The sequence below is a fragment of the Dendropsophus ebraccatus genome, chromosome 7 (genome assembly GCF_027789765.1).
Source record: "Dendropsophus ebraccatus isolate aDenEbr1 chromosome 7, aDenEbr1.pat, whole genome shotgun sequence".
NCBI classification, from domain to species: Eukaryota; Metazoa; Chordata; class Amphibia; order Anura; family Hylidae; genus Dendropsophus; species Dendropsophus ebraccatus.
In genome coordinates this window covers 125,090,810-125,116,194 of record NC_091460.1, presented here as the reverse complement: position 1 = coordinate 125,116,194, position 25,385 = coordinate 125,090,810, and the positions used below count along the sequence as shown (strand labels likewise).

At 42.0% G+C, this 25,385-nt stretch overlaps 1 protein-coding gene across 2 annotated transcripts in view; it reads left to right on the top strand.

Moving 5' to 3' along the window:
• Window positions 1–22,530, top strand: part of LOC138797019 (endomucin-like) — a 68,553-nt gene extending 46,023 nt beyond the window's left edge. For both annotated transcript variants that reach the window (XM_069976798.1, XM_069976797.1), the window contains 6 exons: window positions 9,492–9,584; window positions 12,720–12,779; window positions 14,364–14,453; window positions 17,159–17,183; window positions 19,603–19,670; window positions 21,309–22,530. In XM_069976798.1, the coding sequence (XP_069832899.1) occupies window positions 9,492–9,584; window positions 12,720–12,779; window positions 14,364–14,453; window positions 17,159–17,183; window positions 19,603–19,670; window positions 21,309–21,352 (380 nt within the window). In that variant the 3' untranslated portion in view covers window positions 21,353–22,530. The remainder of the gene's footprint in view (window positions 1–9,491; window positions 9,585–12,719; window positions 12,780–14,363; window positions 14,454–17,158; window positions 17,184–19,602; window positions 19,671–21,308) is intronic.
• Window positions 22,531–25,385: the final 2,855 nt, after the last annotated feature.

The window sequence follows — 25,385 nt, the reverse complement described above, 5'->3', positions numbered from 1 at the left end:
ATTCAGCAGCTGTAGTGGTTTCCCGCCTGTGATGCTGAATGGCTGGGTGGGCCTAAGACGTCACATCTCAAGTCCCGTCTCAGACCTGGAGGTGTCTGGGGACCGGCGAAACAAGATGCTGGCGGCAGCACTGGAGCCACCATGATGGTTTGGCAATGAGGTATTGGAATCCAAAAGCTTCAGGGTCCTATTCCACGGAGCGAAAATCGGTCGATTATCGCTCCATGGAATAGAGACAACGATCATCCGATGATCGTGCCATTGGCTGATCGTTTATTTATGTTCAAACCTAAAATCATCGGGCACCCACCGTGCATCGCTGCATGGAATAGCAATGCACGGCGGGCATCCCACGATTCCACAAGCACCATAATTTACCTAAGCATGTTGCAGGTCTTCTCCTGCACTCCTTCTTCCTCCTGGTCTCGGTTGCAGCAGCTTCATTGCGGCCTGTCTTAGCTGACAGACCACTCAGCCAATCACTGGCCAGGATCGCCGCGGCCAGTGATTGGCTGAGCAGTCTGTCAGCTCAGACAGGCCGCAGCGAAGCTGCTTCTGTGCGCGGGACCGGGAGGAAGAAGGAGCGCAGGAGAAGACCTGCAACATGTTTAGGTAAAGTATGGTGTTTAAACAAGGGCTGCAAGGTTATCAGTAACGATGTCCCTGCAGCCCTTGCTAAACAATTATCAGACCGTGTAATAGGCCCAGAAAACAAGCATCGATCTAGCAGATCGGCGCTCGTTTACATTATTGATCGGGCCCCCATCGGCCCATGAAATAGGAGCCTTAAACTTAAACTTCTGATTTCATGGACATTTCCCGTGAATTCTGAATGTATTAGCACATAGTGTAAATGATACCGTAAAATACAAGATTTGTTTCTATTCAGCACTCTTTATGTAACACTTTTGTACTGTATGTTTCTAGCATAGCCAGTGACTTGTATAAGAATAATACAAAGATGAAGTATTACAGGGATCGACGTGTATTTGCTGGTGACATAAAAACAGTCATACCCCAGTGCATTGCTAGCCTACCATTGATAATATAACAATGCATGCTATTTGAATGTGGTAAGTTGGATCAATTTGTGAAGAAGAGTAGGTTAAAAGGCAAGATCCTTTGCTCTCTCATTAAAATGTGATGAAATACGGCGAGTGCTGAGCGCCACCTAGAGGCTCTGTCAAAAATTAAACCTTGCTACTTCAAGGCAATAAAAAAATCTAGATGCAAATTCACCTTCATGGTTTAAACAGTAGACAAACATACTTGAAATTGAAATTCTGGTGCAAGACAAGACCTGTTTACATGTATGAATATAAGGTGCTGGCCAAATGTTCGGAAATCTTTGTATGGGATTCGTGAATATTTCTTAGTGTAGAAGTAAAGCATAACTAAGAGTAAAATGCTTATACATAAAAGCAACAAAAAGTCAAAATAAATAAATACAATAAGGGATAATAAGCAAGGTTCCTTTGGCTGAAAGTATGTGGCTGGAAGGAGTTTGGATGAAGCTGCAGAGTGCATGCTTGACAAACGCCTCCTAGTCAGGGTCTTGCAACTGGTGGGAAGAGGGGACTGGGGCCCCCGATTTTGGGAATCAGTGTTGGTCCCAGACGTTGGTCCTTAACAAGCATTAATCACCTATCCACATTGGGAAATGTGTGAGAACTACTGTATAGGTTTTGCACATTCCATTGTTTCAGATTAGAGGTCTGCATTATGGAAATTAAAGGGGTTATACGGTTTGATAAAATACATATTACATCATCCCCCCTCTTGGCGACTAGCAATCTGTTCCATATTTATTATTATTATCTTTTCAGTCTCCTATGCAAGTTCTGAGTCTTCTGTTTTCTGCTGAAGACACAGAAAACTGTGTGTGAGCTGTTCTCTCTGTCCCTGCTCTGAACTCCCCACTTCCCTTCTGAGATGACTCATGTAAAGAGTTCCCCTGGCCAGCTGTGTCTGCACTGTGTAATGCTGGGAGGATTAATCTCAGGTAAAGTTGCTGGCGACCTTACTGTGATTAACCATCCTGGCATCACAGAGTGCAAAGACAGCCAGCCAGGGACACTGTTTACATGAGCCTCTTGCAAGGGAAGGGGGAATTCAGAGTGGGGACTGAGAAAACATCTCGCACAGTTTTTTTGTGTGTTCAGCAGAAAGCAGCAGCTCAGAACTGGGGGAAAGAGACTGAAAAGATAATAACAAGCATGGAACATATTGTTAGTCTCCAGGAGGGGAAATTATTGAACATGTATCTTACCTAACCGGATTTAGAATTTTTGGCCAATTTTCTTTCAGTGAATAAAATCTATGGTTTTCTCTTTCTATAGCTAGAGGATTACCTATAATGATAGGAGGGGACTGTTGGGGTCTCGTATTTGCACCAAGGTTGGTTCCATGAATTCCTAGGCTTCTGCCCCCAGAGAGGTGAATAAAGTGGCCGTGGCTTAGGAGTGAAAAGTGTGGACAGTGAATCTGCTGAGACTGAGTTTTTTTAGTTATGGGAAAGATTCATTCATTTTCATTACAGTCTTTTACCATTTTGCTATCCTCACCCTTATACTAATGGTCTGGAGATGGCAGGTCATTTGACATGTCTTTGGCTTTATCATTTAGTAGGAGCAGAAGTGCCATAAACATAGATGACAGCAATGACTAAACGGAACGCTTGGCAGGATCAAAGTCAATGGGCTCAGATGGGAATTTTGCCGCAGTCTAATCTATCTATCTATCTTCAAATAATCTCAAAGCGGCACTACCTTCAGTGTTGCGGGTGCCCGTAGATAGGTCCCGACCACGGACCAAACTAATACAGTCCACCAAATACTCCACGGCAACTCCAATGCGTGTCAAACGTGATTCAAATTTTATTCCATTACAAGATGTGTCAAATCAAAAAGTGCAGCACAGCAGTAGGTCGTTGAAACGTCGCTATTGACAATTTTGCTGTGCTGTTTCACTATGAAATAAATCACGTTTACCTGTTTACTGGAGTGCTGTGGGAGATTTCTATTATATACAAGTGAAGTCGTGGTCTCAGCTACCTGCAGGCACCCAATCTACCTTTCCTAGGTAGTGCTGCTCCAAGATACAGATTATCTATCTATCTATCTATCTATCTATCTATCTATCTATCTATCTATTATCTATTGTGTTTGCTGTATGCCGCACATAATGTTTTTTCATATAACTTTTTGTCATGCACGTTTGATGGAATAAGTTTTTTTTTATTTATTTTGCACCTGGGAGTGCTGCGGACTATATTGAGTGATCTATCTATCTATTAGAATGATCCTATATGTCCCTTACTACAGTAAACAGGTTTCTGAGCAGGGTAAGCCATCAATTTCACATTGGTGAGGGTCTATTTCCCAGCATTCCCGGCTGTATAAAAGGGACGCAGCATTCATACCAGCACAGCAGTCTCTTCAATGCTTACCTTGGCTCTAAGTCAGTACATAGTTGCAAATGTCATACTAATTGATTCTTTGCATTGCAGCATTGTTCTTTTCAAGTAAATGGGAGAATGCTGCAATACCTTGCACCTGGCAATATAGACCATAGATTTTTTTTTTTTTTTTTTTAAAGCTTCAAACCTGAGTATATTACAACTGTATAAAGCAGTATTGTACTTTGTGATTCTTGCTGTTCTATATCAGTAAAAGATCAGATCTGCTATTCATCTCAGTTAATTGGTAGCGTCTGTCATCCATTTGCTGATTCATTCTGCTTAAATAATTGCCTGGATCTGAAAACTGTCAATAGAAAACATTTTACTGGATACTTCGGCCAGTTGTTCTTTTCCCAACTGTGACAGATGCTATCAAGTTATATTGAGTAGTTTACTACGCTAATAGAAGAAGAAGAGGAAGAAGAAGAGGAGGGAGAAAAAGAAGGGAGAAGTAAAGAGTAAAGAGAGTCAAGGATATGTGTAATGGTGAATGTTATATCCCAAACTCTGTGCCAGGATTTTTATGTCCAGACATTATGGCCAGCAGCAAACTAATGAATATCTATCTTGTGAGGAGTTAAAGAAAGACTTTCAAAGGGGGAGATTTATAACATGGTATAAAGTGAAACTGGCTCAGTTGCCCCTAGCAACCAATCAGATTCCACCTTTCATTTTCCAGAGAGTCTGTGAGGAATGAAAAGTGGAATCTGATTGGTTGCTAGGGGCGACTGAGCCAGTTTCACTTTATACCATGTTTGATAAATCTCCCCCTTTGCTCCTACAACCTATATTAGTGACACAATATACACCTGCCACTTGGCTATAGAAACTGTATTACCGTTACAAATGGGAGGATGGAGATACTAAAGTCCTTAAAGCGAATGTACCACGGTACATCGCCTTTTTTTGTGATTTTTACCTTGATAGATCGGCGCCGGCACAGGGATGCTGGTGGTGTGGTCCCTTTTTTTGAACTGCGGTCTGGTACCCACGTATGGCACTGATCTTTTCACGGGCACCAGACGGGGGAAGCAATGGAGGCGGCCGGCTTGCCCGAGTGGGAGGAAACCCTCGCTAGTCTGTGACGCGGCTCCATTAGAATCAATGGAGCCATGTCACAGAGGGGAGGGTCAACCGTCACACTAGGGGCGGGCAGGTTGCCTTCAGTGCTTCACCCCCGGCTGGTGCTCCGGAATAGATCGGCACCATAAGCAAGAACCACGTCACAGTTCAAAAAAAAAAAATCACAGAAGCGATGTACCAATAAGTAAGCATATCTTAGTAATACAGCTACTGTGTATGTCTTCCACTAATGCATATTATTTTGGTTGCATATTAGTCAAAATGGTTTACTGGTCACTATATGTCTTATTTTTCAATTACCAGTATTGCTCCTCAAAGCCAATAAAATACATCATATAGATGTATCTATCAGTGAGCATAAAATAGTTTTTGATGGATGCAGGTACTCCACAGAAAAGCGCAGTTTTTGCACAAACAATTCAGTTTGTGCAAAAATCTGAGCCTTCTCTGTGGTGTGAGCCCCACTTGCCTGATGGGGGGGGGGGGGAGTTGGAGGGGCGGGGAATTGGGTTCGTCCCACCGTATGGGGTGTATAGGACTCACAGCCTGACCCTTTTCACAGCCTGACCCTTTTGTTCTCAGAATGATAAGCCAAATCTGTTTAGATGTGGCTTTTTACTTTCCTCCCTATAGGGAACAAATGAAGAGATGTGATAGATGATGCAATTCTGTAGTTCACATGGAGAGAGTTAGGCCTTATTCCCACGTTCAGTAAAGTTGTCCGTAATTGCGGATCCATAATCACGGTTCAACTTAGATTTATATATAGATTTATATTGGGCTATTCACACAGTCCGTTTTAAAAGGGCATGTCCTAGTGCGGATTGGGCTTGCAGTACGCATTACCAATAGAAGTCTGTGGGATCTGTATTTTTTATGGACGTCATGGATGTCACATCCGTGATGCCTGTAAAAAACATGGATCAAATCTATGCAAACTAGTACTGTTCACATTTTACGGAAACGGATGCAATTACAGATGCAAATATTGATGATTTTCCCCTGATCACAGAAAGAAATTGCAGGAGACTTTGTGGACCTGAAGAAAACACTGAACGTGTGAAAGAGGCCTAAGCTTTGACAGTCAAACTGAAGATCACATTACACAGCAAGTCACAATGAAAGGGTTTAAAAAATATGCATACAACTGAGCTGGGAAGAAACAGATTACACTGCAGGAATTGCTGATCAGATACATGTCTATATACTGTATGCAAACTATCATTGAATTCTTACCATTTATTAGAAACGAGTCTGATTACACAATTCTACAATTATTGGGAGATACCTGCGGCATGTCTTTCTGTCAAAATAAATAATTTCTGCTGAGAAAAGCTACAAAATCAAAATGGAATGAGAAGTGCATGCAAAATGACAATCATTATCTTCATCATCGTAAAATATGCATTTAGTAGTAGAAGCATGCACAGACAAATAGAATTTCCATCGATTTTATTCCCGCATAAATCACAGATGACTGTCTGCCAAGTTGTAAAATATCTCCTATCTCGACTATGAAATGTGCTTGGTGTTTTAGCATACTGTGTGCTGTGGGGTTTTGTAGTCACACTCTGATTTATGTTTGTATAAAAGACTGGTTTATGCAAATAAACATCCATATGTGTATACACTTGTTCTACTGAGTACAAAAACACCGAGAACCCAAGTCATAAATGTTCCCCGGCTGTCTAGAAAAACTCAGTCTAACTGTAGATTGATATAAGCTGAATCTAGAGAGAATATAATAAAACTTTGAAAAGTTTAACGTTAGTTGCAGAGTTGGGCCGTTTTATGAAAACGAGATACTGTATTTAGGAGCCACAGGTGTTATTTACATGTCATTAATTCGTAAATACATTTACATTATTTTTAGAGATGCAAGAATCTTTGCGAGTCCTTAAAGGGGGACTCCAGATAACAGTTAAAAAATCATGGGGCGGGGGTACATAATAAAGAAGCTCTACTTACCCATCTGCATGCCCCCACAGTGCAATGTCTCTTCTTATAGACTCCTGCTAAGCTCCATGGCCCTGGCTCACAAATGCAGACTCAGCCAATCAGTGATTGAGGCGGGTCACTGCTGCAGTCACTGATTGGCCAAGCGGGCAGTTGCTGTGGGACTGTGACAAAACAGGAAGATTTAAGAGCCAGGACAGTCAAGGAAAGCCGCCATGCTGTGCTGAGGGTGAAGGGGGAGGGGTAAGTAGGACTTCTTTATTATAATCCCCTCCAACCTCTCCTCCCTATGGATTTTTTTACTGTTGCCCGGAGTACTTCTTAAAAATGGTACATGAAATGTTACTGTTACTTTTGTGGCGTTTCCATTATTTCCATTCCATTTATAGCATCTCAGCAGCTATACGTGAATGGGGCCTTAGGCTAGCGAAACACAATACACAATATACATTCAATACATGCAAGTAAAGGCCGTGAAAAAATGCATTAGCCTTTGTGTGTTGTTCTCCTAGGTTCATGGCATAATATAATTCCCAATTTTGTAACAATTTTAAGATAGACTAATACAAAAGTGCTGGATTCCGTGAGGCTCCATTCACACATCAGGAAAATTTATCCAGATTTCTTATCATGAAATCCGGATAGACTTCCTCCCCCATAGGGTTCTATTGGGCAAGGATACCCTTCAGGATTTTTCCTGAAGGGTGTCCATGCCAGAAAATCAGCCTGGAAATTATAGTATATGGCATACAATTGTCTGGGGCAGAAGGAATTCCGGACAGTTCCGGATGCGCATCGGGAAACTGTCCGGAATTCTTGATTTCTGGATGTGCTGCTATCCAGTCCGGGCCAGTGCCAGCATCTTGGCAAGTGCCGCCAGGTGCTGATGCTACCGCTTTAACCATATGGCTCCTAATCAGGAGCACATTCATTTAAATGCAGCACTCTTTTTGACAGGACTAGGAGCCCTTAGCTCCCAGCCTTTTCAATCACTCTTCTTGCTAAAGGCAGAGTTAAGCCTCCAGGCAGAAGAGGGCGCTATTTCACCCTCAGTATTGCAACACATAAGTGACGTCACTTGTGTGCTCATAAAAGCTGAAAGAGATAGGGAAAAGCCAGTCGGGAGCACCGATGCAGCCTGCTGCGGGTGAGTATATCTTTTGGAAAAACTGATGGTTTCCTAAAGCCTCCTAAAAGGTTTCCTGACCGTAAAAACGGTCACGGACATGTGAAGGGGTCCTAACTGTCCTGTGCACAGTGTATAGTAAAACATAGTAATGGAGATGTACTTATAATGGCTCACTATTTGAGCAGTGTGCCGATATCCCTCCCTGGAGCAGTGCAAGCCAGAATAATCTAGAGGATGCGTGTCTTGCTGAAATTGGCATGGGCCCAAGACAACGAAAACTTGCCCATAATTGAGTTGCACTTGGCAAAATTACAAAGGGTATGTTCACATGGAAGATTATTCTATTACAGGTCACTTATATTTCCTCAGATATGGAATTCAAATCCAATAGTATGGGTCCGCTTCAGTGTCAGAAAACTGTAGTGAATACATTGCTAATGTGCCCGATTTTTCCAAATTACAAAGACTGTGATAAAATACTAAACTTTATTTATTTATGAAAGTAAAAAGAATAAAGATGTACCTGAAATGTATTGAGTATTGAGTTTGGGGTATTTTTTGATGAAGCCAGAGACGAAAATATTGCTAGAGACTTGTGGTTTGTTCTGTTACGACATAATAAAGGAATGTATTCTATAGAATATTCAGTAATTGGATAGTCTGTACTAAAATAGATGAAATTACATAGAAAACCCCAGTTCCTCTTCCCTGATATTATCCTCCTGTACTCTCATTAAGTAGAGAGCAAAACTGCTCTCTGATGATGTAAAATAGGATCATTGATCAGTTGTGGGATAAAAACTAAATTTCATGGTAACAAGATTTTTCTATAAATTGGGGATATGTTCACACAATGTAAAAATAAGTGCAAACAATGGCAGTTATTAATGGTCAGGCTCATTAATAACAATAGAATTCTCAGCACTCACCAGTTTGCTTGAAGTGTTTATTGTATCATTCCATCTCAAAGTTAAAAAACTTTATAGGATGCATTTCGGCTTCTCGCCTTTATCAACTGTCAGTTCATAAAGGTGAGAAGCCGAAATGCGTCCTGTAAAGTTTTTGTTTCACTTTGAGATAGAATGATACAATAAACACTTCAAGCAAACTGGTGATTGCTGAGAATTCTATTGTTAAATTATGCGGTACTTGTTCCTATCTATGTGCACCACCCAAGAACAGTGAATTGAAGCTTATTAATAACAGCGCCAGTCTATTCCTGGTCACCGGCCCAGCCTGAAGCACTGGAGGCCCCCTGTGTGACAACCCTCCTCCCTCATGACACAACTCCATTGATGATAATGGGGAGGGCAAAATGTCAGACAGGATGGGCCCGCCTCCAGTGCTTCAGGCCGGGTTGGTGTCCAGAAATAGATCGGCACCATGCCTGATGGTACATTCGCTTTAAGGCTAAGTTCACAAAATTTAAGTTTTCAATAAATAACATCCGTTGCAACACCGACTGCTAGTTATTGAAAATTAAAATAACATTGTGTCCTATGGAATCCCGGCCGGAGTGTATACACTCCGGCTTGGATTCCATGCGACCGCATATAAAAACTGACAGTGAAGACAATGTAAAGTGCGGCTGCGAGCTCACTTTACATTTTCTGCTATGGTGGTTTGGAATGTGAGTCCACCCGAATACGCCCGCATTCCAAATCAAAAGAAGTGAAGTTGTTCTGGCCGGTACTACCATACCCGCCGGCGTGAACTTCACAGACAACAGCCGCTCTGTGACGTGACTGTCTCACAGAACGGCCGCTGTGATACACTGTGTGAACCCGGTCTAAATCTATATTATATGTGCATATACTGTATATATATCAACCAATCATTACATTAAGTTGATGTGTTTTACAGATGGAAATATGGACATTACCTCTATTGCTGGCCACAAAAATGTTATTGAAACCGCAGATGTTTCTTCGGAAAAAATACCAACAGAACATAAAGGTCAGTAAATGAATAGACATAGGAAAACTACACCGTGGAGAAAGTATGCAGGGTGGACTTCATCCTTTATTGTACAGTAGATATAAAATGTAATCTTAAGCCCTAACAGACCATGTGTCAATTCTGGAAGTTCCCAGAAGTAACACTATAGGGGCCATTTGTAGGAACACTCAATCAGATAACGGGCCCCTGTAAGAGTGCTAATGATCCACCAACAAACAAGAAAATGCTCATTTGTTAACTCAACTGATCATTTATGCAGGCCTAAAAGTCACTATTAGTCAATCACACATCACCCTGACCAAATTGGGCATATGGGGCCAACAATGTTTGTGGCCCGGTCTGCATGATAATTGAGCCATGTGAAGGCTCATCTCAGGACAAGCATACTCAGGACTCCATACATGACTAGAGATGAGCGAATAGTATTCGATCAAATAGCTATTCGATTGAATATTGCATTATTCAAAACATTTGAGTTCGATCGAATATGTGATAGAATATTAGAATATAAATTAACTTTTCTAAAACCGTAAAAAAAATATTTAGCTGTTTTTATAAAGTTTACTGCTCCCTGAGAAAACAGGGAAGCAATGTTAGAGGACACGGTATTACCGAGGTTAGCGATCCCCGGCAATAATGCTGATTCCTGTAATAGTTAATATTTAATTAATAAAATAAAGTTTTGTTCTATAAAAGTTATTTTCGTTGTTCAATAGCTTAATTATAACGAATCCATGCTTTTGCAATTAAATATACTGTTAATAAAAATAAATAAATAAATGTATAGATATATTTATTTATTTATTTAGTTACAGTATATTTAATTGCAAAAGTATGTATTCATTTTATTTAAGCTATTGAACAACGAAAATAACTTTATTAGAACAAAAATGTGTTTTATTAATTAAATATTAACTACTACAGGAAGCTCTATTGTCGGCAAAACCCATTGCCGGTAATACAGCTGAATGTAATAATTAATACTTTAGTTTAATTAAAACAGCAAATGTTTCTTCTAATGATTCTATTTTTTTTTATCACAACAGCAACATTAGAAGAAACATTTAGATTTATATGTCCGCTCAGCTGATTGGCTGAGCGGACATATAAAGAGCGAGTCCCGTCACACTAAGCTCAGTGTGACGTGTAGGGTTCCCCCTATTTTCATAACCAGCCGGGTTAAAAACCAAGCAACAGCAGCCTAGTAACAGCAGGGCGGGAAGGGCCATTGTTTTTGGCCCTCCCCAGCCTTAATATTACCAGCCTGCTGCCGCCCAGTCCAGGAGCGCCAATTTTGACGCTTCAGGACCACTGGCACCCAGCTCTTCCCAGTACCCCTGGTGGCATTGGGTACTGGGGTAATAATAGGAGATTAGTGTTAACCATTTTATACCGGCTAACACTAAGCCCTGACTTAGTAGTGGAAGCCGTCTATTAGACGGCTTCCACTACTAAGTCTATATAGTAAAGAAATAAAGGCACGACACAAGTGAAAAATATTTTTTATTCAAATAAAAACACCCCCACACCCCTTGTTGACCACTTTATAAAAAAAAAAAATCCTAGCAACCGCTGGTCATCAACTTAGTCCATCAAATCCGCTGTAATCCACAGGATACCGATATCTGAAAAACAAAAAGGGAGAAACACACAAAAAAACACAAACAGAAGCAAAATACCCATCATTGTGAGTGGTGTTGTGCACCTTACAGTATGCAGCATCTTTACAGATCTCTGCTTACAGTGTGGCACCCAAGGGGTTAAGGGAGGATGCATAGCATCCCCCTTTACCCTTTGGGTGCCATACTGAATAATCTCGCCCCCAGGGGGTTAAGTAAGGGTCCCCATTTAACCCCTTGGGGGCCAGACTGATGTCAGACTGCACCCATACCAGCAAGGAAGGGGTTAAGTGACCCCCCCCCCTCCTTGCTGGGATGGGTATAGTGCAGGGCGGGGGGGGGGGGAGCTTCTACTCACCCTCCGATGTGTTCTATCGTCTCTCTTCTTCTATCTTCTCTCTTCACCGATCCCCGACACACTGAGCTTAGTGTGACGGAACCGGCTCTTTATATGTCCGCTCAGCCAATCAGCTGAGCGGACATATAAATCTAAATGTTTCTTCTAATGTTGCTATTGTGATAAAAAAAATAGCATCATTAGAAGAAACATTTGCTGTTTTAATTAAAGTATTAATTAGTACATTTAGCTGTATTGCCGGCAATAGAGCTTCCTGTAGTAGTTAATATTTAATTAATAAAACACATTTTCGTTCTAATAAAGTTATTTTCGTTGTTCAATAGCTTAATTAAAACGAATACATACTTTTGCAATTAAATATACTGTAAATAAATAAATATACATATTTATTTATATATATATTTTTATTAACAGTATATCTAATTTCAAAAGCATGGATTCATTTTAATTAAGCTATTTAACAACGAAAATAACTTTTTTAGAACAAAACTTTGTTTTATTAATTAAATATTAACTATTCATTAAATATTATACTGTGAATTAATATTAACTATTCGACAGGAATCGGCATTATTGCCGGGGATCGCTAACCCCGGTAATACAGTGCCCTGTAATACTAATTCCCTGCTTTCCCAGATGCCAGAGGTGTTGGTGTTTGCATCACTTTCTAAAGATGTCTTGGACTTGGTGACCTCCAAATCGTCGAATCTTGATTTCCAGGTCCCAAGGATTTTTCTCCCATAGACTATAATGGGATTCGATATTCTATCGAATAGTCGAATATCAGGAGCTATTTAAATCACATCCAATCGAATCGAAATATTTTACTATTCGCTCATCTCTATACATGACAACTCCTGGCTGCTATCAACAGCTAGGGGCCGTGCCTAATAGCCAGCATTGACTGATCGCCTGTGCCGGCTATTTAACCAGATACCAGAGAAGTGACTGGAGGACATCATGAGATACGTAGCGAGACAGGCCAACCACTGAATGCTTTGCCTTGAATCGCCAGGTCCCCTTTTTAGCAGGTTATATAAGTGTCTTTTGCTTGGATTTATATTACTACCACACATTTTGTTTTTATTCAATATAAATGGTTGGAGTTGCTGTTATATTTTTCCCTTTTGTATTCTTATTAAAATATATGGAAAGGTGACGGAAAAGATAAAGGAGAAAGTGAAGGACAACAGTCACCATCGAAGAGCAAAAAAGGTATAGTATAGTCGAAATAATAAATATATCCTTTATTTACCACCTGCTTATGGAAAATACAGCCGCTTTTTTTTTTTCCATCTATTCACACATTGTTTTAATTTTTACTTAGCTTTTATTTTAACGTGTGTGAACTTCGGGTCCATTAAATAAATCAAGGAATGTTGAAATATTGGATACCATGGGGGAGATTTATCAAACAAGGTGTAAAGTAGAATTGGCCTAGTTGCCCCCACCAACCAATCAGATTCCACCTTTCATTTTTCGAAGAGTCTGGCAAGGGGCAACTGAGCCAGTTTCACATTACACCATGTTTGATAAATCTTCCCCATATTATTAATGTTTAGAACAGATGTGCTGAGATAATAAAACAACAGATAACTTCAAATCTAAAGCTGGCCATAGGCTAATCTCACACAATGTCAAAAAAGGAGAAAAGACTCGTAATCCGTTATTGCAATGCATTGAAGTCAATGGAATGATGGATGTCCAATGCACACAGTGTATAAAATGACGAACGTTGTCTGCGCGGATGTAAAAATAATGATCATGACAACTATTTTCAGACGCCTTTTGCAAACAGCGGACGTTATTTTGTTAGTTGTTCACACACAGTTTTTCTTTTTTTTTACTATTTTTACTATTGAATTCAATAGACTTTCAATTAAAAGACACGCCCAAAGGGTAATTAATGCACCTAAACTAGAATAATGTAGCAACAGCCATCATTGCACTGACGGACGACTAAACAGCGAACAGACGGACATCATTTTAAGCTCAAAATAATGGACTTTGTGTTTTGTTTTGTTCTTCCAAAAAGGAGAAGACAAAATGTGGTGTGAGGGTAGCCTATACATAATAGCTTAGAGTCATCTGTACTAGGGATGGTCCGAACCGAGTTCGGTTCGGGTTCGTACGAACCCGAACTCTCGGTAATGATTCCCGCTGTCTGCCCGCTCAGTGCAGCGGGCGGATCCAGCGGGAGGACCGCCTGAAAAACTGGGATACAACCATAGGCATAGGCTGTATCCCAGTTTTCCAGGCGGTCCTCCCGCTTTATCCACCCGCTCCACGGCAGACAGCGGGAATCTGATGCCGAGCGTTCGGGTTCATACGAACCCGAACCTCGGAGGGTTCGGACCATCCCTAATCTGTACCCACTAATTTTGGAAGGATCAGCAGACCCTCCAATGTATATGGGAGATTCCTAACTGCCCTCTGATGCAATTTGGCATCCCTGATCCTTGTGTTCTTGGGCAAATAAGCCACCACCAAAAAGGTGTCTACCAGCTGCTTCCTCCCCTATTCAGAAAACATGCACACCTGACCAAGCAAAGTGTGCTTGTCCATGGCCGGACTGGGAGAGACAGCAGTCGGCCAAATAACAAAAAATTTGCTTTGGAAATGTTTTTCTCTATTTATTTTGCCGAGATGCAAAGTAAAAGTAAAATACAATACACATAAGCTTCATAGAAAACAATTGCATCAAGAACAAAGGTAAGGCTATATTCATTTGCCGGTGATTTAGTATCATTTGCAGTCAGGATACCAAGATTTATAACCTTTAACCTCTTATTCTTACAGGAATTATTATTGGAGTAGGCTGTGTGCTTGGTGCAGTTGTTTTTGTTGTTTTAATATTTCTGTACAAGATGTGCCAGAAAAAGCCCCCAGGTAAGAACAATTGGCGGTACATTAATGGAGATATATATATTTAAACTTGAAATAATTGACTTTCTACATTCAGTGAATTGCATACTCCCACTGAAGATAAGAAAACAAATATATCCGACAGTCGTTGAGCTTCATTGGATGGTTATTACAAAGGTGTCATCAATTCTAGCTTGATTAAAATCTACGAACAATTAAAATCTAATTAGGTGACATAGGTGGCCTAAGCAACATTTATTATTATTGTAAAAAAATAGCAACGTCAAACACACACTGGTGGTTTAGTTAGAAGTAGTTTACATATCAGATATCTGATATATCAGGAAATTATTTACTGTTTATATGCTGTTTTTATTTTAATATTTTTACATATATTAAAATACATATATTTTTAAAATACATATTTTGAAAGAATTTTTGGTGACTTTTTTTTTAATTTTCCATTTTTCTATCAATATTATAAAATAACCCTATCTAGTAGTTAGATAGCGTCAGTATAACATAATAGCTGCTTCCTGTGAAAGGTCACAGAGCCCGCTCTGTAATGTTTCGCATTCATCTCAGGAGGACAGACTCTGTCTATTGTCGTCTATGTCCATGAGGTTTGCTGTAAAGCATGTCACTGAATGCTGTTAAAAACAGCCCAGGCACTATGGCAGCCACCATAACAATGTACAAAAAGGGAAATAAAAAAAAAATTTAAGTCAGAAAATAGAAACAGGTTAGAATAAAAAGCCAGTTTTAGTATCTGACTTTAATCAGTAAAAGAAAATTTAGGTGACACATTCCCTTTAAGTATCTGTGAGCTTGCTGAGCTAGCAGAGCTGCAGTGTAAAGCATTGGGAAGAAGTGGATGCCAGATAATTTTTTCCAATAGACGATCCTGTTTTAGTTTACTAAAGTTTAGCTTTAGTTACTAATCACACAATGGGGACATAGTAAAAATCAGTCAATACTAAAAGCGACTCTGTACCCACAATCTGACCCCCCAAACCCCTTGTACCTTCAGATATCTGCTTTAAATCCAAGATCTGTCCTGGGGTCCGTTCAGCAGGGGATGCAGTTATTGTTTTAAAAACCACTTTTAATCCTACAGCGCTGTGTCTAACGGCCGGGGCTTACATTTGTATATGCATTAGGCTGGCACACCTCTCCTTCCCTCCTCCCCACCCTCCTCAGCATTAGGAATGATCCAGGAACATTTACTGCTGTTTCAGCTTTGCACAGGTGTCTTAACGATCCAGCCCATGTTTATTATGCACAAAGCTGGGGAATAGGAAGCAATCTGCCTGGAGCATTCCTAATGATGAGGAGGGACGGAGAGGTTGTGCCAGCCTAATGCATATACTAATGTAAGCTCCGGCTGTTAGACACAGCGCTGCAAGTTTAAAAGTAGTTTTTAAAACAATAACTGCATCACCTGCCGAACGGACCCCAGGACAGATCTTGGATTAAAAGCAGCTATCCGAAGGTACAAGTGGTTTGGGGGGGTCAGATTGTTGGTACAGAGTCCCAGAGCTACCCACCCTGGCAAAATGCAAGTACTGGCCTTCTGCTGAGCCGAAGTTCTTCCCGGCCATGTGTTCCAAAATGTGCTTGGTGCGGCAAAAAATTATCTTTAATCCACAGCAGCTAAGTCAATGAGGCGTGGACTACGGCGTCTGTGCCCTAGGTCTGCTAAGCCTCGATTTCCTTCCTCCTCGCCCTCTGTGTCATCTGTAATGCCCCCTGCAAGTAGTTTGCCTCGTCACTGGAGAAGAAGGAAGGAGAGGCGTAGCAGGCCTAGGGCACACTTCATTCACTCACCTCCTGCTGATTAAAGATAATTTCTTTTTGCTAAATCAAGGCACTGGGCACATTTTGGAACAGACGACTGGGAAGGAATTCAAATCAGCAGAAGTTTGTCCTTGTGGGGTGGGGGGTATAGCTTCAATTAACAAGATAGTAGGTAACCATCACCTTTAACTTACATATAATTAAGAAGACTGCAAATGGAAATTTACTTTACCAGAAGCCACTTCATTGGGCTCTAGACATAGTGCCAACCGCCAACAATATAGTTATGGCCCTGATGTCAAGTTTCAGTAATTCTGTCAAACTGTTGATGCTGCATAGAAACCCCAATGGAACTGTGGCTAGAAATTAAAAAAACATACATTTAAAGGGAAACCATCAGCAGGTTTGATGAATCTAACTTGCTGATAGCCCCCTATTGCACAGAAGATGCAGAGGAGGAAGGTATGTCTCCTACTTTAATATTCTGTGCCATTCTGTTCCTGTTAGCCGTGGACTCCATGGTCCGGTGAGACTGTTAGGAGCACTGGGGCACCTGTTAGGAGCACCCATAGCGCCGATCTGGCCCGCTCCATTCATAATCATTAGAAAGGGGTGGCCGGTCCCTGGGAGGATTGGCACTATGGGGGGCAGTACTCTTAACAGGTGCCCCAGTGCTCCTAATGGTCTCACTGGACTGTGGAGCCAATGACTAACTGCAATGGATTGGTGCCGAGGAGGAAGGTAAGAGACATTATGTGTTTGGTATTGCAGAGTCCCATTGAAATGAAGGGAGCCAAGTTGCAATACCACATGCGACCTGAGGATAGTTGTGGTGCTGTTTTTGAAAGAAAGCAGCTATGCCATAGATAGCCCCTTTAAGATTTACAAAATAATGAGATTACAGTATTTGACAATGTGCTCCTCTCTTTTAGCTGCAGAGACCAGTGAAATAAAAGTGTAAGTAACCTGCCACTAGCAATACAAGAATATGTATAGTCAGCAGTGTTTGTGTTATTATCATCTGCTTGTCCATCGCATGGCTCACAAAGCACAGTGCATAGTTTAACATGTATGTGATAACGGAGTAATAATTTTATGCAGACCAGAATCCCAAATCCTTATTTAGGCTGGGTTCACACTACGTATATTTCAGTTAGTATTGTGGTCCTCATATTGCAACCAAAACCAGGAGTGGATTAAAAACACAGAAATGATCTGTTCATACAATGTTGAAATTGAGTGGATGGCCGCCATATAACAGTAAATAACGGCCATTATTTCAATATAACAGCCGTTGTTTTAAAATAACAGCAATATTTGCCATTAAATGGCGGCCATCCACTCAATTTCAACATTGTGTGAACAGATCTTTTCTGTGTTTATAATCCACTCCTGGTTTTGGTTGCAATATGAGGACCACAATACTGACTGAAATATACGTAGTGTGAACCCAGCCTAAATAGATGTCTTTATTTTCATTGACAGTACATTTGCTGCCATCATTACATTAGCCTCATAAAGTTGTGGTATTGTACTTTGGCAGTATAGGGTTCCCCTACATTCCATACACTATAGGTCAGGTTAAAGGAAAAGTCAGGGCCTACCATTTACCCACCAAAAAGAAATGCTAGTTGAGTCTAGAGCAGCCTTTTAAAGGGGTGGCCCACTTTATAGTAAAGAAGTCCAGTGTACAATATTAGTAAGTGTAATCACTGTATATACTGATAGCAGGTCCCTGTGTACGTCATAGAGCTAAAACCAGGCTTCCCTCCTCCAGACTGTGCTGTCCTGCTCTGTGGTGAGTCTGTCCATAAGATGGCCGACATGGAGGAGCATGTGACCATGCCCTGCCCCCCAGTGTTCACCACTGAGCCTGTGTATTCCTATGGTGGACACTGGGGGGGGGGGGGTCATGGTCACATGTTCCTCCATGTTGGTCATCATATGAACAGACTCACCACATGTGACCATTCACATGTTCCTCCATGTTGGTCATCATATGGACAGAATCACCACAGAGCAGGACAGCACAGCCTGAATGAAGGGCGCCTGGTTTTAGCTCTATTAGGTACACAGGGAGCTGCTGTCAGTATATGCAGTGAGTACACTTACTAATACTGTACACTGAGCTATTTTACTATTAAGTGGCCAACCCCTTTAAGCTAAGAGGACATCCTGCTGTTCTGCTTTTTCTCTTACAGGAGAGTGCCAGGCCTAACCTGGGATCATTTGAGGCCAAGTGATTCCTGCAGAGAACCAATTATGTTCTGGTTTATCTGCATAGTCTAGAGATGAGCGAACCGGGTTCGGGTTTGAGTCGATCCGAACCCGAACGTTCGGTATTTGATTAGCGGTGACTGCTGAACTTGGATAAAGCTCTAAGGTTGTCTGGAAAACATGGATACAGCCAATGACTATATCCATGTTTTCCACATAGCCTTAGGGCTTTATCCAACTTCAGCAGCCACCGCTAATCAAATGCCGAAAGTTCGGGTTTGGATGGACTCGAGCATGCTCCAGGTTCGCTCATCTCTAGCAAAGTCCCATCCTGAGAAAGGCTCCCAAGTCAAGGACCATGGATTATCATTTGCTGCCTCCATATCCAGCGTCATTTGCAGCCACTATACCTGAGAATCACAGTCACATCTTTGAAGAGAACTTGTACACGTGCTTCATAGCAATAGCCTGGGACCTTTGTGGGCTTCTGGCCAGGCCTTCTTCAAAGGACATCTATGCCACAGTGCAAATTGCATGAGTAGAAATATTACTCTCTGAGAATTCAATGGCACCCAACCAGGTGTATAAGCTACATTGGAGGCTTTCTTTTTACATTTTTTTGGAAAGTGGCTTAAAGTGTCACTGTGGTTATAACTTTCAAAAACTAAATCAACAGTAGATGTGTAATAAAGCAAGCTTGTAATTTACATTCATTATTTATTTATGTATTTATTTTATTTTACTTATGATGGAAAAAACGGCACTTTCTGTGTTCAGACGCTTTTTCCATAGAGACTAAATACAGGAAGTCCTGTATATCCCAGGCCATCTGAGCGCTCACAAAGAGAAGGCAGTCATGTGATTGATGGACACATTGAGCCGTGACTCTGTTCTGGTCAGAATTCCTGTGTTTAGTCTCTTTTTTTCAACCAGCACAAGAATAAAAATCTGCCTTCAGGAGACTGGACCTGGATTTCTGGTAAGTTCAGCTTTGTTTTACAGCATGATAACAAAACAAAAAAATAATAATAATGAATGTAAATTGCGAACTTACTTTAATATCACATCTAGTGCTGATTTAGACTTTGAAAGTTATAACATCAGGCACACTTTAAGGTTCTGTTACAAGAAACTTACCCATTTATTTTTCATTTTACAGTAATAGATCTCCTCAAACTAAGGAAAGTGTTAAATTGCTTTCTGTAAAAACAGCTACTCCATATTCTGGTAAGTGCCTTGTAGTGCTCACCGTCACTGTCTTCATATGCCCTTGACAAGCATTGCCTAAATATTTAAACAGTTGTCTATATTACATTGTTGCTGCCTGCCAGGCTAATGCCAGCTACAGTAAAATTAAGTGCAATTTGTTTTTTCTGTTCTTGTTGGTAGCAGAACATGAGAAGTTATTATACTTTAGCTATAAAGAAGATCAAAAGTAAAAAAAACAACCTATATTTAATGCTAAAAATGGGTGTTTTCTCATCAGGAAACCAGAGCAATTTCAGCACTGGTTCCAGTTTGCTTGGGGGGGAAATACAGTCAGCTGGCTGCTCTAGGGCAAATGTCTTATTGCATGATGGCCATTTAAATAAATGGGTTACCTTGTAATCACTGATAGCCCAAGCCCCTCCGATTGCTTGTACAGCCAGCTCTCTTCTGGCTCGTGGAATGGGTGTGGCCATGAGCAGGAATCCCCCTTAAGGCCATGCTCACACAACATAAGTTCCGTACTAATCACGGCCGTTGTTGCAACGTCCGTAATTGGTACGGAACTTACGTTGTGCTGCAGGCCGAGGGAATCCCGGCCGGAGTGTATACAAGTGGTATTCACTCCGGCTGGGATCCCTAGCAGCGCAGTAAAAAACTGACAAGTCAGTTTTCTGCGGCCGCTATTCATTCTCCAGCCGCTCACTCCATAGTGTGCAGTGGGGAAATCTGATGCGGATGTGAACGGCCGCTCTCAGAAAAGATCAAGATCATGATCTTTAGCGCTAAAGATCATGATCTTGATCTTTTCTGAGACCGGCTGTTCTGTGACCGTGTCGGGTCACAGAACGGCCGGTCTCATACTAAGTGTGCATATAGCCTAATGATGGTAATACGCCCAAACAGGTTATATCGACAGGGGTTGTCCACAAAAGGGATAACCTATACTTACCTGGCCAGTCCATTGATGAAGTGGCCAGAGAGTATTCTAATTATAATGTGCCCCCAAATGACTTAAAGGAGAACTCCAGCCAAAATCTATTTTTTTATGTTATTTTTAAAAGCAAAGTTAGATAAATTCCTAATGTACACTAATAATAGGAAATGCACATATAGTGCTATTACACTCAATTTAGTAGATCAGACAGGCTTTAATTTATCTAAAAAAAAAAAAAAAAAGTGATGTCACAACCTGGTCTATACCTGAAGGTTCCAGCAGGGGGCACAGTATATGGAGAAATTACATGTAAAAATTGCTACCAGGTCCCTTCCTGTGCCCCGGCCAGCAGTGGTAGTGACGTCTCCTTAGCTACCAGCTATCCCGTTCCCTGCCACCTCTCTCCAGCCCCATCCAGCCCGGTGTTTCCTTAGTTACCATCTATCCCGTTCCTTGCTTCCTATCTCCCACCCTGTCCAGCCCTGTGCCATGCAGCAGGGTAAGCACTCCTCATCTACCATACTCTATCGGTCCCTCCCGCCTCTCTCCCGCTGCACTGATTGATCAGGTTCAGGACTCCCACAAAGTCTTCAACCTGATCCATTATATTTACATTTGAGTTAAAGGAACATCCTGGACAATTGTATTATACCTACCGTGTTTAGCATATTGTAACTTGCTGTAAATAATCATGACATCATTTGTATTTTTCTTTTTATCAGATTCAAAAAGAATATCAAACCAAATGGAATCTATTGAATGTTGAAGACGTTACTAAGTGACTACAGTTTCAAGCATTGACTATTATTTTGTTCTGAATCTCATGAGGAATAAAACCTTTGTACTGTGTAGCTGAAATACTAAAATACCAGCTTCTCAGAACTAGATATGTAATGTTTTTATTATTTTTTTATATTGTACTTGATTTGTTTTATACTTTTATCTTTTGGCATTTACCTTTTGGGTTTTTTATACACTGCTTTTTTTTTAGTTATTATGTATGTTTATTAAAAAAAATTATATAGTAAAAGTTCAAATAATCTATAGATCTAGAACAGGGGTGGGGAACCTTTTCCATGTCGAGGGCCGGTCGGGCCTTAATAAAATCATTCGAGGGCCGCACTCAATGTTATACCGTGCGCGGCAGTTAGTAGCGGGGGTTTGCAGCACCCGAACAAGGCAAAGTATTGTTCCCCTAATGCCCCTGCTATTGTAGTTAACCCTCTGTGATGCCCCTTGTACCTGATTTGAATCCTTAGTGATGCCCCTGGTAGCCTAGTTAAGCCCCCAGTCATGTCCCTGGTAGCCTAGTTAACTCCTCAGTCATGTCCCTGGTGGCCTAGTTAACCCCTCAGTCATGTCCCTGGTGGCCTAGTTAACTCCTCAGTCATGTCCCTGGTGGCCTAGTTAACTCCTCAGTCATGTCCCTGGTGGTCTAGTTAACTCCTCAGTCATGTCCCTGGTGGCCTAGTTAACTCCTCAGTCATGTCCCTGGTGGCCTAGTTAACTCCTCAGTCATGTCCCTGGTGGCCTAGTTAACCCCTCAGTCATGTCCCTGGTGGCCTAGTTAACGCCTCAGTCATGTCCCTGGTAGCCTAGTTAACTCCTCAGTCATGTCCCTGGTGGCCTAGTTAACCCCCTCAGTCATGTCCCTGGTGGCCTAGTTAACTCCTCAGTCATGTCCCTGGTGGCCTAGTTAACTCCTCAGTCATGTCCCTGGTGGTCTAGTTAACTCCTCAGTCATGTCCCTGGTGGCCTAGTTAACTCCTCAGTCATGTCCCTGGTGGCCTAGTTAACTCCTCAGTCATGTCCCTGGTGGCCTAGTTAACCCCTCAGTCATGTCCCTGGTAGCCTAGTTAACTCCTCAGTCATGTCCCTGGTGGCCTAGTTAACCCCCCCAGTCATGTCCCTGGTAGCCTAGTTAACCCCCCAGTCATGTCCCTGGTAGCCTAGTTAACCCCCCAGTCATGTCCCTGGTGGCCTAGTTAACCCCCCAGTCATGTCCCTTGTGGCCTAGTTAACCCCCCAGTCATGTCCCTGGTAGCCTAGTTACCCCCCCCCCCCCCCCCCAGTCATGTCCCTGGTGGCCTAGTTAACCCCCAGTGTCTGCCCCAAATGAAAAAAATAAACATCCCACTCACCTTTCCTCCGCTCCCACGCTGTCCAGGTCCTCTTCTCCCTCCTCTCTTCTGTGCCGGTCTTCTCCTGCAGGTGGCGCGCGATGAAATGACGTCATCGCGCGCGGCCCGCAGGAGTCAGAAGACGTGCGCCGCTCTGCGCCGCGCTGGTGAGGCAGGAGCCGGCATACAACACATCTTCCTGTGTCTGTGCCAGCTCCTGCCTCACCAGCGCGGCGCACGTCACAGGAGGGCAGGAGTCAGAAGATGTGCACCGCTCTGAGGGGAAGGAGCCGGCACTCACAGCATCCTCCTGGCAGCTGTCACAGACACAGGAGGATGCCGTGTGTGTCGGCTCCTTCTCCTCCAGAGCGGCGCATGTCACAGGGGAGCCGCGGGCCACATCTGGAGGTGTCAGGGGCCGGATGCGGCTCGCGGGCCGGAGGTTCCCCACCCCTGGTCTAGAATCTAGAAGTAGGGTGGGTTCACATGTACAGGATCTGCAGCAGATTTGATGCCGCAGATTTGAAGTTGCAGATTTAATGCAAATCTGGGCCATGAAATCTGCTGCGGATCCTGTACGTGTGAACGCACCCTTAAGCTATGTTCACACTACGTAAAAAACACGCAATATTTGCGCAAATACGGCCGTTGTTATAAAATACGGCCATGTTTTTTACGTAGTGTGAACCCAGCCTTAAGAAGATTTGTTTGGTGTATGATGAAATCTGTGGATGTCTGAGGTTGACAAAAGTGTGTCTGCCACTACGCAATTATCACTCTATCAAGGTGCCAGAAATCTAAAATGTTCACTTTCTCCTAAGCACTAATAATAATTCCATAATATAGTACATTAAAGAGGATGTACCATCAGGTACATCCTCTTTAATCTGACCCAGGGATAGAACGGCACCGTTACAGGGAAGCCGATTCCGCAGTCTGTTTTTTGAGCTGCGGCCCGCTTACCATGTACGGCGCCGTTCTAGCCAAGCGTCTTCATTAGAATCAATGGAGCCGCGTCATACAGAGGAGGGGGATTCCTCCCACTGGGGGCGGGGCAGCCTGTGGATAGAACGGCGCCGTACAAGGGAACCGGGCCGCAGCTCAAAAAACGGACTGCGGAACCGGCTTCCCTGTAACGGCGCCGTTCTATCCCTGCGTCAGATTAAAGAGGATGTACCTGATGGTACATCCTCTTTAAGCTTTCAGGGGCTGAAGTACAAAGTGCCTGTACCTCTGTGGATGTTTTTTCAAATTAACCACCCTTGGAAATCTGTATGTAGGAGACTAATCTTACTCTAAGTGTCAAGCAGAGAATTGCCAGTAAGTGGTGTTTTCTCATCAGTCTGACACAGCGCTCTCTGGTGCCTCCTCTGTCTGTGTCAGGAACTGTCCAGAGCAGTAGCAAATCTCTATAGAAAACCCTTACTGCTCTGGACAGTTCCTGTCACGGACAGGGGGTGGCAGCAGAGAGCACTGTGTCAGACTGGAAAGAATACACCACTTCCTGCAGGACACACAGCAGCTTCTAAGTACCGGAAGACTTGACATTTTTAAATGGAAGTAATTTACAAATCTATATAACTTTCTAACACCAGTTGATTTGAAGATAATCTTTTTTCACTAGAGTACCCCTTTAAGTTCACAAATGGCACAATATCTGTAAATAAGGAGTGCTTACTGTTTCTGCCCTGTGCTGCTTGCGTCGCAAAATGTAAAAAAGGCTATAAAAAAAAGCTCTGCTTTTTTTTTCTAACACACTCAGAATGGTGCAGAGGCTTTAGAAACACGGCGTTAAGCCCAGATGCCATTTTTTTTATGTATTAATGCCAGAAAGCTGTCAGGATTACATTGGTAAGTGTTCAAGTGGTGCATATCAGCAGAGACCTCAGAGCCCTCTAATAAAATGTGATAAGCAAATAACAGCAATTTCCTTTGTTGTACAAAGGATCACAAAGTGATTTCCTCTGTAATACAAAGTGGTTCTCAGGGAGCCAAGTATCCTCTACTCCTACACAGTGCGGCCGGCCCAGACATGGCACGCACCCTCTGGAACACACACACCACAGGTTTAGGACCTAGGCTCTTTAAAGGGGTTGTCCAGCGAAAATCTCTTTCAAATCAACTGATATCAGTAAGTTATATAGATTTGTAATTTACTTCTATTAAAAAATCTCAAGTCTTCCCCTACTTATCTGCTGCTGTATGCCCTGCAGGAAATGTTTTATTTTCAGTCTGACACAGTGCTCTCTGCTGACATCTCTGGCCGTGACAGGAACTGTCCAAAACAGGAGAGGTTTTCTATAGGGATTCATATAAAACCGAGACAGAGTTCCTGTCTCGGCCAGAGATGTCAGCAGAGAGCATTGCGTCAGACCAAAAATAAAACATGTCCTGCAGGACATACAGCAGCTAATAAGTATAGGAAGACTTGAGATTTTTTTTATAGAAGTAAATTACAAATCTATATAACTTACAGATATCAGTTGATTGGAAAGAAAAAGATTTTCGCTGGACAACCCCTTTAATATTACATATGTATGTGCTAATTTCCTCTTTACTGACATCCATGACAAAACATTTTGTTTCTGCTGTAATTTTTGTATTATATGTATTTGTGCGGGGTCCAGTTATCTCATGTATGCGCATTAGCAAAAAATAAATAAATAAATAAAAACGACT